Source organism: Phaseolus vulgaris, chromosome 7, assembly GCF_000499845.2.
Source record: "Phaseolus vulgaris cultivar G19833 chromosome 7, P. vulgaris v2.0, whole genome shotgun sequence".
In the NCBI taxonomy this organism is placed as follows: Eukaryota; Viridiplantae; Streptophyta; class Magnoliopsida; order Fabales; family Fabaceae; genus Phaseolus; species Phaseolus vulgaris.
In genome coordinates, this window is record NC_023753.2 from 7,327,430 (window position 1) to 7,347,208 (window position 19,779).

General features: G+C 35.2%; 2 protein-coding genes and 1 pseudogene across 2 annotated transcripts; 1 reads left to right on the forward strand and 2 right to left on the reverse strand.

Annotated features, from left to right (window-relative positions):
- The first annotated feature begins 468 nt into the window (after window positions 1-468).
- Window positions 469-1,840, forward strand: LOC137828071 (polygalacturonase-like; annotated as a pseudogene).
- Window positions 1,841-9,326: 7,486 nt separating this feature from the next.
- LOC137828256 (polygalacturonase-like) lies at window positions 9,327-11,306 on the reverse strand. The gene is made up of 4 exons (XM_068634739.1): window positions 11,155-11,306; window positions 10,708-11,016; window positions 10,080-10,598; window positions 9,327-9,951 (listed from the first exon to the last, which is right to left on the reverse strand). The coding sequence occupies exons 1-4, from the start codon at window positions 11,272-11,274 to the stop codon at window positions 9,589-9,591; spliced, it is 1,311 nt and encodes a 436-aa protein (XP_068490840.1). The 5' UTR covers window positions 11,275-11,306; the 3' UTR covers window positions 9,327-9,588.
- Window positions 11,307-17,732: 6,426 nt separating this feature from the next.
- LOC137828072 (uncharacterized) lies at window positions 17,733-19,565 on the reverse strand. The gene has a single exon (XM_068634488.1). It carries the CDS (start codon window positions 19,563-19,565, stop codon window positions 17,733-17,735), a length of 1,833 nt encoding a protein of 610 aa, XP_068490589.1.
- Between the last annotated feature and the right edge of the window lie 214 nt (window positions 19,566-19,779).

Here is a 19,779-nt window from a genome sequence, read left to right on the forward strand (position 1 = left end):
GACCCGAAAAAAAAGGCTTTTCTTTTTAGGAAGGCCAAGCTCACGTTCAGCTCCATGTCCTCCATCGGGTGTTATCTTTCATGGAAAAGAGAGTTTGGCTCCCTGTATAGAATATGTGTCTACTACCACGACAGAGGGTCTAATTTTCTATGGCATGTGAGGATGCAAGATAACGAAGTGAAGTTTGACGGAGCATTTCCGTCTCCCTATGACATCGAGCTAATAAACTTCGTTGGTCCAAAAAATTGTTTTTATGAGGCAAAAGTTATGTTTGCGAGGTGTATGGTCACTATCCACCAACATAAGGATATGATCGCCTAGGGAGCTCAAGGATGGGAGAAATCGAGAAACCTTTAACGTCAAAACCAAGAGCTTCTTAAGGATAATAAGGATGAGACGGAAGCCTTACATTCTAAGGCCTTAGCTTTTGCTCAAAGCGAAGGTCGTATAAAGGCACTAGAATCCTAGATGGAGTTGCATAAAGAAAGTGTTGAGGAAGGTAGGAAAGGTTCCAAAAGAGCCGAAGATATTGGGGCACAATTAAAGTTGATAGGAGAACAGTTCTCAACGGCTAAGTTAAAGCAGAGGGAGGCTAGAGCTAGTTTCCAGTTGCTCGAGCTATCAAATTATCAACTTCTCCAAGACAAAGAGCGTTTATCTAAAAGCGAGGAGGAGCTCAAGCAAGAAAATGTTGAGCTATAGCAAGAAAACATCGAGCTAACCTCTCCCATTGTTGAAGGATATGAAGAAGGATTAAATAGTCATGGTATATGGAGGTTTTATGGTCAAGGTGCAACTGCTTGGAAATAAAAATGAGTGTTTAAAAAACTTTGATTGCAAACTACTTTGCGTGGTAAATGAATATTATTGTCAAAATTAATATAAGAATTAACATAACTTGCACATTATTAAAAATATATTTCATTCACTTTTCTGTTCTTTTATTAAATGACAACATAATTTCAGTTTTAATTACATTAATAATTCAATAGTTTGTGACATTACTAGCAAGGATAGAAAATACTTTCATGTCAATGTTTTAGGTTGTCACAATTTCACATTTCACATATTTAAAGTTAGTGTTCCAGCTTATAGTCACAACATTAATGACATCCATATTGGAAGATCCTTCGGTGTGAATGTTCTTAATACAAACATAGCCACGGGAGATGATTGTGCTTCATTAGGTGACGGTTGTGGACAAATACTTGTCAAAAATTTGAAATCTGGACCTAGTCATGGTATTAGTATTGGAAGCCTTGGGAAGTATAAGGAAAAAAAAACTTGTTGAAGGTATTACAACTAAGGATTGAACTTTGAAAGGAACTGACAATGGAGTGAGGATTAAGACTTGGCTTAATGAGTCAAGAAAAATTATAGTTACTCACATGAAATTTGAAAATATTACCATGAATAATGTTATGAACCCTATCATCATAGACCAAGAGTATTGTCCATGGAACCAATGTTCCAAAGAGGTATTTAGTCTCTTATCCATTCATGTAAACCTTGATGTTATTATTTAAGTAACAAAATATTTCATACAGTAAGGTGGCTTAAAAGAATAACTTTTATCTAATTTTTAATTGTTGTGGTGATTCAGAAACCATCAAAAGTAAAGATAAGCAAAGTTTTCATCAAGAATATTAAGGGAATTTCAACAACTAAATAATGAGTGATTCTAACTTATAGTAGTTGTGTACCATGTAAAGGTGTAGAGATAGTTGATGCTAAACTCACATCTAAGGGAGCGCTAACAATATATACATGTGTTAATGTCAAGCCAACAACAACAGAGAAAGTCCCTGCTTGCAGTGCTCATAGTGACAAAAAACAATAATGTAAATTTGTTTCAACAGTTTATATATATAATATTTTATTTATTTCATAGGTAAGAAAAATCATCTTATTAAATGAGAATAATGAAATAAATTAATTAGTTATAGTTATAAATATTTTAATCGATACTTGAAACAAATTCATATATAACGACAATTAGATATATAATTATTATTATTAAATAGAAAAGGACATTTCATTATTTTTACAACTCTCTGGTTTATAAATACATCCAGAACTCCCATTCTTGTTAAAGAAAGGTTATAGACATTTTCTTCTATTTGTGATTAATGCACTTATTTATTCTTTGGATTTGAATATTAATAAATCAATATTTTTCACTAATAAGTTTATTGAAGGAGTGTTACCTAAGTAATATTATGTGAATTTTTGTAAATAATATCAAATCCTTACAAAATATTTATTAACTGAATGATATTTTTGTGTGTGTTATACATGTGATGAATATGTGGATGACATGTTTTTGTATGATATATAAACTAATGATATGAATCCAAATAGAAATGACAATAAAATTGGAAATTTAGGGTTACGGAACAGAATAAATTCAAAACAGTAACAATAGAAACGTGGATAAAGGAAGGCGCCACAAACAAAGTTTGATAAGCCTAAGGATGATCGTCATAAGAGTTGGTGGATTCTTGATAAGATCGCAAGATGCAGGGAAAAACCCTAGCAGAGAAACACTCTCTAAAATTGTCAAAATATTCGTTCCCCCATTCTGAGTTCCAACAGTGTATAAATTGTCTTTTCTTGTTTGTAAAACAATAAGACAATACTACAATCCTTATACTTCAATAATGATCATTTGTCTCAGTGGTTAGGTTGATACTCTGTACTTGGTCCTGAGTTCAAATCCTAACTCCAAATAAAATAATAAAATAATAACATTATTTTATTTTAATATTCCAATCTTGTTGTGTGTCCTTGGGCTTGGATGTCCGCATCATTAAAAGTGCTACTCAGATTGTACACTTAAGATTACTTTCTTTCTTCCTTTGTTAGCTTGTTTATAAGAACCTTCACTTTTTTCTTCAACTTGTGCTTCAACCTTTTTATGTTGCTTTCTCACATAGTCAACCTTAGCCTGTGTATCTTTATGCTTTAAAACAGAAATGTTAGGCATAGTTAACAAATATATTGGATTTAATCCATACAAAATTTCAAATGGATCACAATTCGATGTGTTATCAACAACCATATTGTAAGCAAACTCAACATGATGTAAACATAATTCTTAGATAGCCGTCACCTTTTCATAATCTACATGAACTCCTTTGGCACTTACCACAAAACACAAGAATGCAATTTGTTCAGTACAAAATGTGCATTTCTCAAGATTAGCATACAACTTTTTTGTTCTAAGAACATTTAAAACAACACACAAATGTTCCTTATGTAATTCCAAACTAGTGTTATAGATCAAGATGTCATCAAAATACACCACAACAAATTTGCCCAAAAATTCTCTCAAAACATAGTTCATTAATCTCATAAAAGTGTTTGAGGCATTTCTTAGTCCAAATAGCCACACACGCCAGTCACACAATCCATATTTTGTTGTAAAGACAGTTTTCCATTCATTCCCATTCCTAATCCTAATTTGATGGTAACCACTTCTTAAGTCAATTTTTGAAAATATACAACCACCATACAATTCATCCATTAAATCATCTAACCTGGGAATATGGTGTTTATACTTAATGGTAATGTTATTGAGTGCTTTGCAATCTGTGCACATCCTCCAATAATCATCATTTTTAGGCACCAAAATTACTGGAACAACACATGGGCTCATGGTCTCTTGTACCCATCCTTTGTTCATCAATTCTTCAACTTGAGTTTGGATTTCCTATAAAACAGAATCAACACTAGGAAGAAAATTAATTTGGTTAGAATGGTCAGCAACCAAAGTGTTGTTTTTGCAATAAGGTAAATAAAGAGGTTTGCTAGAAAGTAGCAACTTCTTCACTTCATTCACTTGCAGTAATCCACTCATTTTTATCTCATATGTTTCTCTCTTTTTAAGTGTTTCACTCTTGCTCTGTTTAGGTGTTTCACTCATCTCTCTTTTCTCTTGGACTCTCTTTTCTCTCAATTTGATTTGATCCTCACACACCTCTCTAGGAGATAAGGGTTTGAGGATGATCTTCTTATTATTCTGCATGAAAGAGATTTTATTGGTGAAACCATCATGAATAGCCTTGGTGTCAAACTGTCACGGCCTCCCTAACAAAATGTGAGTTGCCTCCATTGGAACCAAATCACACAAGACATTGTCATTATATTGTCCTATGGATAGGTTCACCTCCACTTGCTTACTCACTGTCATCTCTCCATCTTCACTAAGCCATTGAAGCTTGTATGGCCTTGGGTGCGATTTTGTCTCCAAATTCAATTTGGTAACTAGTCTTGAGCTAGCTACATTAGTGCAACTTCCTCCATCAACTATGAGTGAACATATTTTCCCTTGAATGGAACATCTAGTATGGAAAATATTTTCCCTTTGGGTTTGGTCCAAAGCTTGCATTTTGCTTCCTAAAAGCCTTCGAATCATCAACAAATCAGCCTCCAATGCATCCAACTCCACCTCTACATCCTCCTTTTCTTCTTCACTTTAAGGTTCACTGTCCATTTGTCCATTTCATAACATGTACATAGTTTTTTTTTGTTGGACATTCTGCAGCATAATGTCCCCTTCCTAAGCATTTGAAACATTTGACATCATTTGTCTTCCTTTTAGGTGGTGAATTATTATATCTATTAGATGACTTCCCACTTGAAGACATGGCTGAACTTAAGGGAACTCTTTTATCCTTCATCACCTTATCCTTCCAGTTGGAATTATTATTATTGTTAGAACTCCTCCTCGTGATTCCTTTCCTCTTGAGTTGTTGTTCTACTTGGTTAAGTCCTCAATGTCAACATACTCTTGCAGCTCCACAACATCCCTAATATCGTAGTTCAGTCCATTCAAAAACCTAACCATGATTGCTTTGCTTTCTTCCTTCATTCCAGCTCTAATCATGGTTACCTCCATCTCTTTAAAATACTCTTCCACACTTTTATTTCCTTGCGTCATTCTTTGGAGCTTGAGTTGCAAATCCCTATTGTAGCTTGTTGGAATATATCTCTTCCTCATAATCCTTTTCATTTTTGTCCAAGATTCTACCATGGGTTCTTCATATCTAGTTTTGTCCCTTTGGTATTTATTCCACCAAGTTAAAGCATAATCTGAAAATTCAGCTGCTGCCAACTTCATCTTCTGCTCCTCATTATACTCATTGCAAGCAAACACATGCTCTACTTTAATTTCCCACTCCAAGTAAGCATCATGATCACTTTTCCCATTGAATGTGGGAATATTTAATTTTATTCCATCAATTCTCAGAGTTCTTTGTTCTCCACATCATTTTCTCTTCTCCTCCTCCTATCTCCCCCTCTATTTTTCTGGATTTACTTGTTGTGCTTGCTCCATTTGATCCAACCTCTCATGGAGTCCATCACTTTGTTGTTTCATTATCCTTTCCAAGTGTTGTGTTAAGGCTTGCATCTGTAGTTGAGACAGTCCACTATCTGAAGGTTCCCCTGCCATGCTCAAGTAAACAAATTACAAATAACAATAAGTTTTGGCCTCACACCACTTTCTCACGTGTTTACACTCAACACTCGTGTTTCACACAATAAGGTTTTTTTTCTAATGATCACACTGTCTTTTACCACTCTTTCTCTACTTAAGGTTCTTACAAGAATCAAGCAATCAATAATCCAGAATCACTTTCAAAAGTAGCAATTATAATCAATTAAAAATAATAGTAAAGAACAAAATAGTGAAGAACAATTTCACTATCAAAAAACAAGCAAGACAATTAAAAAACAGCAAGCAAAACAATATATAGAGAAAATAAAATATGTAGACAGGACACTTTTAAAACTTTTAACAAACACCAAGTATGCACTGAATAAGAACTATTTTTTTTTTCTGTTTTCCTCTTGTTTTTTTTTTCTATTTCTGTTTTCCTCTTCTTCTTCCTTTTTTTTCTATTTCTTTTTTTTCTTGTTTTTTCTGTTTCTGCTTTTTTTAAAAATAAAAATAAAAAAAATGAACGTACCCCCATGAACAGTATCGTGAACAGTAATGAGGAAAAAAAAATACAGGATGCACAATTATATTATGACTCAAACATTTGCTCTGAATACCAACTGATATGAATCCAAATAGAAATGACAATAAAATTGGGAATTTAGGGTTACAGAACGGAATAAATTCAAAACAGTAACAATAGAAACCTGGATAAAGGAAGGCACCATAAACAAAGTTTGATAAGCCTAAGAATGATCGCCACAAGAATTGGTGGATTCTTGATAAGATCGCAAGATGCAGGGAAAACCCTAGCAGAGAAACACTCTCTAAAGTTGTCAAAACATTCGTTCCCCCATTTTGAGTTCCAATAGTGTATAAATTACAAATTTAGCTAGAAGTCTTTTCTTGTTTGTAAGAAAATAAGACAATACTACAATCTTTATATTTCAAGAATGATCATTTGTCTCAGTTGTTAGGTTGATACTTTGTACTTGGTCTTGAGTTCAAATCCTAACTCCAAATAAAATAGTAATATTATTTAATTTTAATATTCCAATCTTGTTGTGCGCCCTTGGGCTTGGATGTCCGCATCAACTAAAGTCATGAATTAGGATGATTCATTTATATTAAGGGATAATGTTGTTGATGTTGCCAAGTTTGGGCCTTGAGGTGTTTCACTTTTGCAACTCTGTATTTATTGTGGTCCATCTAGAACACATAGCATATTGAAATGTAGTGCTTCTTGGACTTTGGTTGTCACAACTGCAAATTACCAGGGAAACTAAGTTCTCTAAACAACTTGTGATTTTTTTGTCTTATTTTGTTAGTTGTGGTTCATCATGTTGTGATGTTTCGGGCTTCTAGTTAGGTTTTCTATTTAAGTCATTTCATTCACAGGCTACATAACAAGTATATTGGTTTTTGAGATGGTATGTTGTTGGGTTGTATTGAGTTCTGGCTTGGAGGCTTCTAGCTATTTTTGTATATATGGGTTGGGATATTCCTTAATTGTCCCGTCTTATTTAATGTAATTAATTCATTACAGATAAAAAAAAGTTGGAATAGTGTATTAGTATTAGACCTATAAAAAAATCATTAACTTCAATAGATTGTGGATGAAGTTAAAAAAATCCAAAAAACCACTAAGTCACCTAAATTAAGACAATGATTAGTAAGAAGTTAAATGAAAGTTTATTACACATTCAACATGCTATGAGTTTCAAATTTTGGATGTCTTCAACCTATTCTAAACCCATAAACTCAAGAATTTCTAAATGATAAATGTATTAATTTTTTATAGGACTTATTTAATATATATTTTATGGAAGACATGATTAGATATTTTCTCCATTTATGATTCAAGTTAATGTGAGTGTATTTCACGATAAAATGATGAATTACAATGATTATTTTTATAATTATTTTTATTTAAATGCATTATCATAGATTGTGTTATGATATTATCTTTCTTCACTAACTTACCCTTATCCTTTTTGTTCTGTTATAAAAGGCTATAAGTGTATTAGATACATGCATACGTAAGTATCCTATAAATGTATTAGATACATGCAAACGTCAGTATAGACATTTTGAAATCATATATTAAAATCATATGCAACGCATTAGTTGTTAACTATTAATTTTTCAACTATTGAAATAGGGTTTTAAATACCACAGCCAAAGGATGACTTTTATGAACTGGTTGGAGCAGATTATATAGCTATGATAATTTTAATGAAAATACTTTAAAATAAGAATTTTAGGACTTATTTAATTTTGAAATTTTAATTTCCAGAGATTGAAATCTACGGATATTTTAACGATATTTAAAATAATAAAAAAATTAGATATAAAAAGATAGTGATAGTTTAAAGTATCACTAAAACAAATAATGAGTTAACTTTAAAGAAAGTCACTTATCGGACTTAACCAACTTTAAGAAAATATAAATAATTTAAATTTATAAAACAAATCAATACTTCTCAACTTAATGAATACTATTTTCTCGAAAATAAATCAAATAGAAAACTTAGAGTCAACTAAGTCCAATATAAATTGAAACAAGAATAATAAAAATTAATAAAATTAATTAAGTCAAAATTAGGTTGGTCTAGTCAATTTTAATTTTATTTAATATTTATATTTATATTTATTTAAGTTGGTATAGGTTTAATTAACACTAACTAATTGTTTAATAGTTATTAAAGTTAGCGCTCATAATATGACAATATGTGTCTTTGTAAGTGAAATTATGGATTGTAATGTTTAATCAAAAGTATAAAACATTGAGTCAATTTGAGTTTATTTGCTTTTGGTATATACATTACAATCACCATGAGATCACAAAAGCAAATGTCAAGAACAAATTCATCAACACTTTTCAATTGCTCTTGTCAAAAATTATGGTTTTCTCATAGAAGATTTCTGCCTCTAGTCCCTTAGAGCCGATTCTATTGTTGTCAATGACATAAGAATGCTTCCAATTGTCAATTGTTTTAGTTATGTTGTTGTTTTCTCTTCTCAATTTTCAATTACAGTGATAACAACGATGATAGTGGTGGTGGTGGACGGAAAAACTCTAATCGTTATTACATATTTTTTATACTATAAACATTTTTTCATATTCCAACATTTTTTTATGGACGAATAAACCAATGTACATTATTCTTACATGACATAACTTAATTTTAAAAATTAAAATTTTGATGAAACAACTATACAAAATTGGTTTCACCGAGACTATATAGAGGACTCTATTTAAAATTGACTTAGTTTATGTTATATAATAAGACATGTTGGTTCGTATTAAAAGAGGAAAATAATAAATTTAAATAAATTTTTACTTTTCAAAATAAATTTTTATTAGAGGACTTTCATTTTTAATAATTTAATATAGTACTTTCATTTTTTGAAACATTTATTATATAAAACGATGTAATTACTATTATATAAAACGGTTTAATCCATATTCATCCACCCAATCTAAACTTATTTAATTTGCAGATTAAAAGTCATGAAAACAATAAATTTTGATCAGACTCATTCTTAAAATGATAAAATGGATACACTCATTTCACAAATTATTTTTCAATCATAAAAAAAAAATTGAGTATTTCACTTTTGTTGGTTATATCTCTCAAATAGTTGTACTAATTTATTTTAACTAAATATTGAGTCAAAAGTTACAGATTTGGTCTAAATACAAAGCATTGATATTATATACAAAGCATTCACGTGATTTTACTTATATAATCAATTTAATATACCACTTCAATAAACTGATAAATGAAAAATATTGATTTGTTAATATTCTAATTATAAAGAATAATTAAATGCATCAATTACAAGAAAAAATATATATATTCACGACTTACCCCTATAGTTTAATCCTCCAAAGAACCTTTCTTTCCCAACAAGTATTGATAGGAGTTTTAGACATATTACAAGTACATTTATAAGAATAGGAAAATTACTCTTAAAGACTAAGTACGAACATACAAATTGTATGGCCTAATTTATTTCAAGTGTTTATTACAAATATTACAACTAATTTATTTCACTGTTCTCCTCATTTAATGGGATGCCTTTCTCACTTTTAAAAGAAATAAAATATTGTAAATATAAATTGTTTAAACAAACTTTCATTACTCTTTTTGTTTTTTATCACTGCTCTGTTTTTTATCAGTGCTCTCTTTTTTATCCGTAGTAGAACCACTTTGTTTTTTATCAGTAGTAGAATCACTTTGCTTTTTATCAGTAGCAGAATCACTTTGCTTTGTATCAGTAGCCCCATCACCGCAGGCAGGGGCTTTCCCTGTTATTGTTGGCTTGACATTACTACATTTAGCTATTATCGGACCTCCGTTGTATGTGAGTGTAACATCACCTATCTCAACACCCTCACATGGTACACCACTACTACAAGCAAGAATAATTCCTTCTTTAGTTGCTGAAGTTCCCTTAATACCCTTGAAGGAAACTTTGCTTATCTTTACTTTTGATGGACTCTGAATCACCACAACAATAAAAAAAAAATGAGATAAAAGTTAGTTTTTAAGCCACTTTAGTGTATGAAATATTTTTTTACTTAAATAATAACATCAACATGTGCATGAATGGATAGGAGACTAAGTACCCCTTTGGAGCATTGGTTGTTTGGACAATACTCTTGGTCTATGATGATAGGGTTCTGCACATTATCCATGGTAATATCTTCAAATTTCATGTCATTAACTGTAATTGTTCCTGGCTCGTTAGGCCATGTCTTAATCCTCACTCCATTCGTAGTTCCTTTCAAAGTGCAGCCCTTAACTGTAACACCTTCAACAGGCTCTTCTTCCTTGTACTTCCCAAGGCTTCCAATACTAATACCATGACCAGGTCCACAGTTCACCTTTTGGATAAGTACTTGTCTGCTACCGTCACCCAATGAGACACAATCATCTCCGGTGGCAATATCTGTATTAAGAACATTCACACCGGTGGATCTTCCAATGTGGATGCCATCGGTGTTGTGGCTATCACCTGGAGCACTTACTTTAAATCCGTCAAATGTGAAATTGTTGCAACCCAAAACATTGACATGAAAGTGTTTGCTGTCCTTGCTAGTAATGTCACGAATTATTGAATTATTGATGAAATTAAAACCGAAGTTCTGTTGACAATTGATAAAAGAATAGAAACGTGAATGAAATATATTTTCGATAAGTGTGCAAGTTATCTTACATCTTATATGAATTTTGAAAATAATATTCATTATTTACCATGCCAAGGTTTTTGCAAGCAAATTTTTTCACACACTCATTTTGTTTCCAAGCAGTTGCACCTTGACCATCAAAAACTCCATTACCAGACATCGTTAACTGGTCAACATAACCAATCCTGAGCCATTGCTCACCACCAACATCCTCTGGTTTCGGAGGTGCTTTAATTGTGCCATCAACTTGAATTTCAATAGGAGCCTTGCAAGGACCTTTTACTTCTACATGGGTCATTTGATATGTCCCACTTGGAATCACAATTTTAGAAGCAGTTGTGGATGAACATGCTTCAGCCCATGCACTTGTCAAAGCCTTAAGAACATACAAATTACAAATTAGTAAAAGACAAAGATGATCATAACAAAAAAAATATAATATAATTTTACATAAAAGGCACTTTTTCTATTATACAATGCCAATTTCATTTTATTCAATATCAAATGTTTATACCTTGCTTATATCTCCATTTGGTTTTCCTCCAAATTTTGATATATCAATATTTGCAGATTGAAGTAAAGCAAAATTAATTACAAAAAAATATAAAAATATTGTAATCGTAGAGAAATTCATTTTTTTTTTATCTCAAGCACACTTTTGATTGTGTTTGGAGTATGTTTTGAGTTTATTTATAATGGAGTGGCAAGAATTGAATACCATTAATATTGTAAGCAACTATTATCCAACCGTGTTTTTCCGTTTTTTTAGTTGTTTAGTACGTATATTTTTAGGATTTAGTTATGAAATATTAATTTTACATCACTAGTTAATAATCTATTATTACACTTTCTCTTTGAAAACTGTGAATGTTTGAAAAGATATTTTACAAGAGACTATATTTTGATTCAGTCAATCATGCAATGGTAAATTTTTTTAGATAAAAAGATTGGAATTTTTCCTTTTTTTTATAACACTATTTTAAAAATTAGTAATTGGTTTTAATGCGTCTTCTTAGTTTTACTAAAAATATAAAATATTATTCTAACAGGAAATAATTGTAATATTCAACAGTAATTTTCTTGCAAATCTACACCATTAACAATTTTTTATATTTATTTTATAGTGATATATATATATATATATATATATATATATATATAATTCATATAATATCAATATTACATGATTTCATACCTAGTAAAAAAAGTCCTAATGTACTCAACTATATATAATTTCGTATACCTAAATAACTATGTTCACTCATCTAAAGAATTAAGAATTTTTACATCATAAATTCAAAACAATTATCTAAATATTAATATCTCACCCAAACATCTACTAAATTTAACATAAATCCAACAGAGGACATGGACAAAACATGTAGTATAACTTAAACATAACCAAATATATATATATAAACAAAATATATATATATATATATATATAATGATAAAAGCATTTAGTATTTTAAAATATAATTTAAACATAACAAAATATATATAAGTATACATTAACATAAAGAGAGAGTATAAAATAAATCTTTAATCTCTCCAGATGTTGCTTCGATACCTATAGATATATTTGTTGTGTATATATTCCATTCATAACAAATTATCATAAAAACAACATATACAAGCATTAGCTACTGAAATAATTTTTTAATATAAAAAAAGTGTACACGAAAGGAAACATTTTAATTAGTAATAAAAAAAAATCAATTCCATCAAACACAAATATATAAAAATCATATAGAGCATGCATTGATCTACATTAAATATTCAACAAAAGGAATATCAATTTACGTTTTCCAAAAAGAATAACCTACTAAATACTAACATTTGATTCAAATAAATACTTAGATTAACAAGAGAATCGAAGAGTAAAGCATCATGGTAAATTCATTACAACCCAAGTCGCACATCTACACATGCCACAATATGTAAGAAATCTCCCCTCAATTTTTCATATTTGATATCTTAGTCTATTTGACTTAGACTATCAATGAAGCAATGAGATTTTTGTTATAACATACATATGTTAGCAAAAAATCAAGTAACATGATTTTGATTAGGTGTTTACGCACAACAAAGCATAAAACATAATATTGCTTCATTTGAATTACGAATGTTTTGTTAAACACCAGATTATGTAAGATGCAAATCATTTGTGTGATAGATTATACAAAACTTTATTATCTTTCTTTATGTGTGATAAAATGCACACAATATCAAACATACACACATAGGTTAATTTGGCTTGTATTACTCGAACATCTATATTTTTATTCTACTATTGTTGTAAATGTTTGTTGTCGTTTGTTTGACCAAAGAGATCCATTATTCAAGTTCAAGAACAAGTAAACTTCAAGATCTCTTAGAGCATGAGCTAAAACTACTTTCTTCAATAACTTCCTTACACAAAGGGCATTTCAACTTTGGTTCAACTATTTCCCATGTACGATGTGTACTTCTACCATGAATTAGTGAAAACATTTATGCTACTTAGGGATGAGTATTGTCAAACTATCAATGATTTTTCATAAAACAAAAGTGCATTTAAATATTAATGGAATGCATTTAATGCAACATAGCAAAAGGACATACATGAATGTTGAAGCCTCTCAACGGTTAGAAATGGTCTCTCAATTTATATATTCTCATGTTGCCTATATAAATCTCTTCATCAAGAAGAAAAAAAGAGATAGTATCAAAATAAAATATAAAACTTAAAAAAAAAAGTGTATAAATAGATGGGTGTAAGAGAATGTGAGAATAAAAGTAAATGAGAGAGAGGGAGTAGAGACAGAGAATTTGGAACAAGTAGGAATTTTTTAAACCTTCGTAACTTTAATTCTAGTGTGTCATTCCAATAAAAGATTATTTTTATATTAATTTTAAGCTTATTTTATATATTTTTAATGATTATGTTGACTATTAACAATAATAAATCTAACTTTTTCAATATGTAGGAATGAATTTTTACATATTTGTCTCATTCTTATGCATCTTTTTATTTTAATTATTAAAACATAATAAATTTATTTAGTATTTATTTAGTTTTTCAAATCTTGTGCCATCATCTCCAGATAAAGCCGACCAAAAATACCATTATGTATTTCTACCAACTCAGACTGTACCTGAGTGGAGAGATGGGGTCCAGACACGATCGGTTGATGTAGTATAATTGCTGACGTGTCGATCTTCTTCTCCTTCGGTCGGTCGTTCCTTCTTGGTGTCTCCTTCGGTCGGGCGGGGGAGGGTACCTGCGAAGGCGCTCCGACGCTCAAGTAAGTATGAGATTCCAAGGGTGATTTAGTAAGTGAATAAAAACGTACCTTTTTCTGGCTTGAACATAGTATTTTTGGATTGCCTAATGGGCTTTCTATCCCTTGGACTTAGCGTGTTACATAAATGCCCTTACATTTATTATGCATTCGATCGGTCGGCCACGTGTGTTCGTCCGGTGCCTACCGGTACACTTGCCCCCCAGGCTCGAGGTGAATAAAAGTCGAAGAGTCGTAATAATTGTTGTGCTTTTCGAGGTGTCAGGCATTAAATGTAACGGAATGACGGGACGTTCGCTTTTTGTCGAAGGCGGCGGAGATGGATCTTGCGGTGTAGGTTAAGTGACGCTTCGACTTCCGGTTGATAGGGGTCGTAGGATGAGCGGGAATCTAACGGATGAGGGTGAGAGGGAAATGCTATAAATAGCGCTTCCAGTTGCAGAGATACCACGTTTCCTTGAGTTCGGCATCCGAGTCGCTCCGATTGTCGAGTCCACATTGCGAATTGTTTTGTTGTACGATATGTAGTTTCCGACCAGGGTGTTGATTCGTGAACGAAAGGTTAGTTATGTCGTCTCAACTTTCTTCAAATAGAGTAGGTAGTAGAGAGTCGAGCGAGAGTGGGGAGTCATCGTCTGGAAGTGGCAAAAGTACGAGTAGGTCAATGGGGCCGAACTATGAGTGGGCAGATATTAGTGTTAGGAATATACCCACTGTTATTAGGAAACCGGACGACCTGGATAAAGTGATAGCGAGGGCCCTTGTCGTGCGGTCGGGTTTACCATCGGATATTCTAATTGTTGAAATATGTGGGTATACCGACCGTGTCTGTCATGGAAGGGAGAACGCTCCGGTTGACTTCTTTTATGTGTATAGTACGTTATTCGCTGATTTGAAAGTGACTTTGCCGTTCGATGAGTTCACGATTGACGTGCTACGGTTTCTCAACCTAGCTCCAACCCAACTTCATCCGAACTCATGGGCGTGCATGCAGGCCTTTCGAATGGTGTGTCAACTTTTTGATTTGACGCCTAGAGCGGAAGTGTTTTTATTTTATTATAACACACATTCGGCCAACCCGGTAAGTTGGGTGTCATTGACGAGTTGTCCGGGGAGTGTGCGTTTTGCAACCTTTACCACATCCTACAAGAACTTCAAGGAACGATATTTCAAGATATTTGTGGAGCCGGACGGCCGAGAGTATTTTTATAATGTTGATGTTACTAAGTTTCCGTTTCATTGGACCCAAAATCCGACTGTTCTTAACACTAGTTCCTGTACGGCCCTGTCGGCTTTGGATAAGGCCGTTATGGCGGTGTTTGACCACCTCCCTCACAAGTTACCCACGAGGGAGATAATTTCGTTATATGCGTCGTCCGATCCCTAGGCGGACTTTATTGGTATGTGATTGCAAATTTGGTTTGATTGAATAACTTCATTAATAGTGTTTAATTCCTATGTGTTTTGCAGAAATTATGAGTCGGGCGGACGCTTCTTTGCATGAATACATGAACAAGTTGCGTCAAAATAGGGATCGCCAGTCGGCCTCTGTCGATACGACTGGGGCGCTGGCGGCCGTTCTGTCTACAATGGTGCCTGCGGCGGGGGCCTCGGCTGCTGTGAAGAAGAGGGGTCGGCCCCCGAAGGGAAATCAAGAGGGCCGAGCTGGGCCTTCCCGAACGACCTCTGAGCCAACACTGTTGGTGGTCGACATGGACATAGCGGCCCATCTACAAGCGGAGCTGACCGCAGAGGAGAATGAAATTTTTGCCACCATCCCCACGACCAAATTGATAGTGGAACGTTGGAGTTACAAAGTCGGGCGCTCATGGCAAGCTGGACGGTCATCGAGGAGCTTGAGAGAGTGACGACCGTCACGGTTCCTCGTTTAAAGAAGGAAGTGACCGAGGCCAACCAAGCTTTGAAGGCGTCGGCCGAGATGGCTGAAAAGTTGAAGGGCCAAATAGAAGAGAAACAGGCGGCCATAAAAGCGCATGAGGAGCAGAAAAGGGGCCTCGAGGCGCAGCTGAAGGAGGGGGCCGACCGGGAGGAGGTTCTAAAGGCTGAAGTGACTAAGTGTCAAGACTTCATGCTTCGTGTTAGTGAGGAGTACTTCCGGTTAGGCATCCAACAAGCGGTCTGCTTGCACGGGATATCGGTGGAGGACGACCGGTATGATATAGAGAAGGTAGTGGTGGACGGAGAGCTGGTGTCCAACAATCCTAACGAGGAGGCTGAAGCGGAGACCCCTGGACCACAACCGGACGCCTCGTTTGATGAATTGATGAGCAATATTCAGTAAAGGATTGTTGGGCCCGGCATACTCTTGTATTTTGAATATTTGTAATTTTTGGTGGTATGATCGATCGGGGTAGTATGTGTAGTGCGTAGGCCGAACGGGTTATAGTTTCTGAACATGGTTTGGTTTATATAAGTAATGATTTATGAATTCGGATGCCGAACGAGGCGTAGGTAATTTCGATTACGTTAAAATAATAAGTTAATCTGGATGTCGAACGAGGCATAAGTAATTTCGATTACGTTAAAGTAATAAGTTAATCTGGATGCCGAACGAGGCATAAGTAATTTCGATTACGTTAAAGTAATAAGTTAATCTGGATGCCGAACGAGGCATAAATAATTCCGATTACTTTAAAGTAATAAGATAATTCTGATGCCGAACGAGGCATAAATAATTCTGATTACGTTAAAGTAATAAGATAATTCTGATGTCGAACGAGGCATAAATAATTCCGATTACGTTAATAATAATGCGAATGCCGAACGAGGCATGGATAATTCTGATTACGTTAGTAATAATGCGAATGCCGAACGAGGCATGGATAATTCTGATTACGTTAGTAATAATGCGAATGTCGAACGAGGCATGGATAATTCTGATTACGTAGGTAATAATTTGATAATTCGAATGCCGAACGAGGCATGGATTGAGAGTAATAAAAGGAATAGGAGACTTGGATTTTAATTTAAAGTGCCTCGTTAAAACCTTCTCGGTCGTAAACCCTCCTTAGGGAAAAATCGACCAAGCGAGGAAAGAGTACACTTTCCTTAAGTTCAACTGTAATAAAATTTGAGATGCGTGGCATTCCACGTTCTCGATATGTCCTTCCCAGACAAATGTTCTAAGTAATAGGCTCCACCAGCTGCCGTATCTGCTATGCGGAATGGTCCTTCCCAATTGCTAGAGAACTTGCCTCCTTCCTTCCGGGCGCTACTCCGCATTCACCATACTAAGTCGCCTTTGTGGAACAGTCTCGGTTTGACCTTAGAGTTGTATCGTCTGGCAGCCCGGATTTTGCATGCTTCTTCTCTAATTCTACACTTGTCCCGAAGTTCGTTGATGAGATTGAGGCCGACCGATAGGCTTTCCTTGTTTAGATCAAGATCAAGGGTTTGTCGGCGGAGAGAAGGTTCTCCAATCTCGACGGGGATCATGGCTTCAATGCCATACGTTAGGCTGTACGGCGTTTCTTGTGTAGTCGTTTGAGGAGTACAACGATATGCCCATAAGACTTCTAAGAGTTCTTCAGTCCAGTTACCCTTTGCTGGGCCGAGACGTTTCTTCAGTTCGTTCAGGATGACCTTGTTCGCAGCTTCTACTTGTCCGTTTGTTTGCGGATGTTCGACTGAATTGGCGATGTGCTTGATGTGGAGCTTCTCGTAAAATTCAGCTATCGTCCGATCGTGAATTGCCGATCGTTATCGGTGATGATGATCTGTGGAAGGCCGAAGCGGCAAACAATATTTTTCCATACGAAATTTTAGACATTGCGGGCAGTGATCGCAGTCAGAGGCTCGACTTCAATCCACTTGGTAAAGTAATCAATGCCGACCAGTAAGAATTTACATTGGCCTTTACCGGGGGCAAAAGGGCCAATGATGTCCATACCCCATTGGACGAACGGCCAGGGTGATAGCATAAAATGAAGTTCCTCAGGTTTTTGATGGGACAAAGTACCAAACTCTTGACATTTAAGGCATTTCTGGACGAAATCGGTACAGTCGCCTTGGACGGTCGGCCAATAGTATCCGCTCGGACTACTTTGGCAGCCATTGTTCGCGCGCCTGAGTGAGTACCACAAATACCTTCGTGCAGTTCCCGGACGACATAGGAGGCTTGATCAGGTGTCAAACATTTAAGGAGTGGCCAGGTATAACCTCGACGATAAAGGTCGTCGCCGATTAAGACGAAACGGGCGGCTTGTAGTTTCATGGTTTTTTCACCTAGAGGACTACATGTACCATCGAGTAAATATTGCTTAATTGGGGTAATCCAAGTAGATTCCGCGTTAGTCGTTAGGCATTCATGTAGGTCGATGCTTGGGCGTACAAGCGTAACATGGATGACCGACCGATGTATTCCCTTACACTTCGTGGTTGCCAGCCGGGACAAGGCGTCCGCGCGAGTATTATGATCGCGTCGAACGTGTTGCATGGAAATTTTCGAAAATGTGCTCATCAACTGTTTGACTAAGTGATAGTATCGCTGCAGAAAGCTTTCTCGGACTTCATATTCGTCATTAAGCTGACCGATGACTAGCCTGGAATCACTTTTACAAATTAACTTAGTGATTTCCAATTCTTGAGCGAGACGTAGACCGGCTAAAATGGCTTCATATTCGACCTGATTGTTTGAAGTTTTGAAGTCGAATTTTAGGGCTTGCTCGATAACAATCTCGCTGGGTCCTTCCAAAACGACTCCAGCGCCACACAACCTCTCGTTGGAGGAGCCGTCCACGTATAAAATCCACGACGAGTGTTCAGTCCCGGCCGAGGAAGGAATGAGTTCGGCTGCGAAATCAGCGAGAGCTTGTGACTTGACGGCTCCTCGTGGTTGGTACTGAATATGGAATTCGGATAGTTCTATCGTCCATCCGATCATTCGTCCGGCTAAATCTGGCTTAGTGAGGATCTTTACAATAGGGTAATTTGTCCGAACAATAATACGATGATTTTGAAAATACATACGCATTCGTCGGGCGGTAATGATGAGAGCCATAGCCACCTTTTCGCTCATTTGGTATCGGATCTCGACGCCATGGAGGGCGCGACTAACGAAATAAACTAGACGTTCCTCAAAATTAATTTCTTGCACCAAGACTAAACTAACGGCTTCGTTTGAAACAGCGAGGTAGACTATAATCGGCTCTCGGAGGTCCGGTTTCTGCATGACCGGTGGGGAGGATAGAAAAGTTTTCAATTGGAGGAAGATTTTCTCACATTCAGCCGACCACTCAAAGCGAGATGCTTTTTTCAATAATTGGACGATGGGTCTCGTTCGTTCTGCAAGCTTAGGAACAAATCTGGATAAGGCGGTGAGCCGACCGATGAGTCTCTGAATTTCTTTGATGGAGTTAGGGCTTCTCATTTCGGAAATAGCTTTACATTTCTCAGGGTTAGCTTTTATGCCTCTATGGGTAAGCATAAAACCTAAGAACTTTCCTCCCTCGACGTCGAACGCACACTTGTCAGGATTAAGTCGCATCTGGTGCTGGCGGAGAGCTTGAAAAACTTCTTTTAGGTCAGCAACATGTTTCTTGCATGAGTTGGACTTGACAACAATGTCATCGACATAGACTTCAACATTCCGGCCGATCATGTTCTGGAACACGTGGTCCATTAGTCTTTGATAAGTGGCCCCACCATTCTTGAGTCCGAAGGGCTGTCTTCTTTCAGTCGGCCGGGTGCATTTGGATTTGATTATAACCTGAATAGGCATCAAGGAAGCTGAGGATGTGATGTCCGGCCGCCCCATCCACGAGACGGTCAATGGTAGGCAGAGGATAAGAGTCTTTTGGGCATGCCTTATTGAGGTTCGTGTAGTCAACGCACAT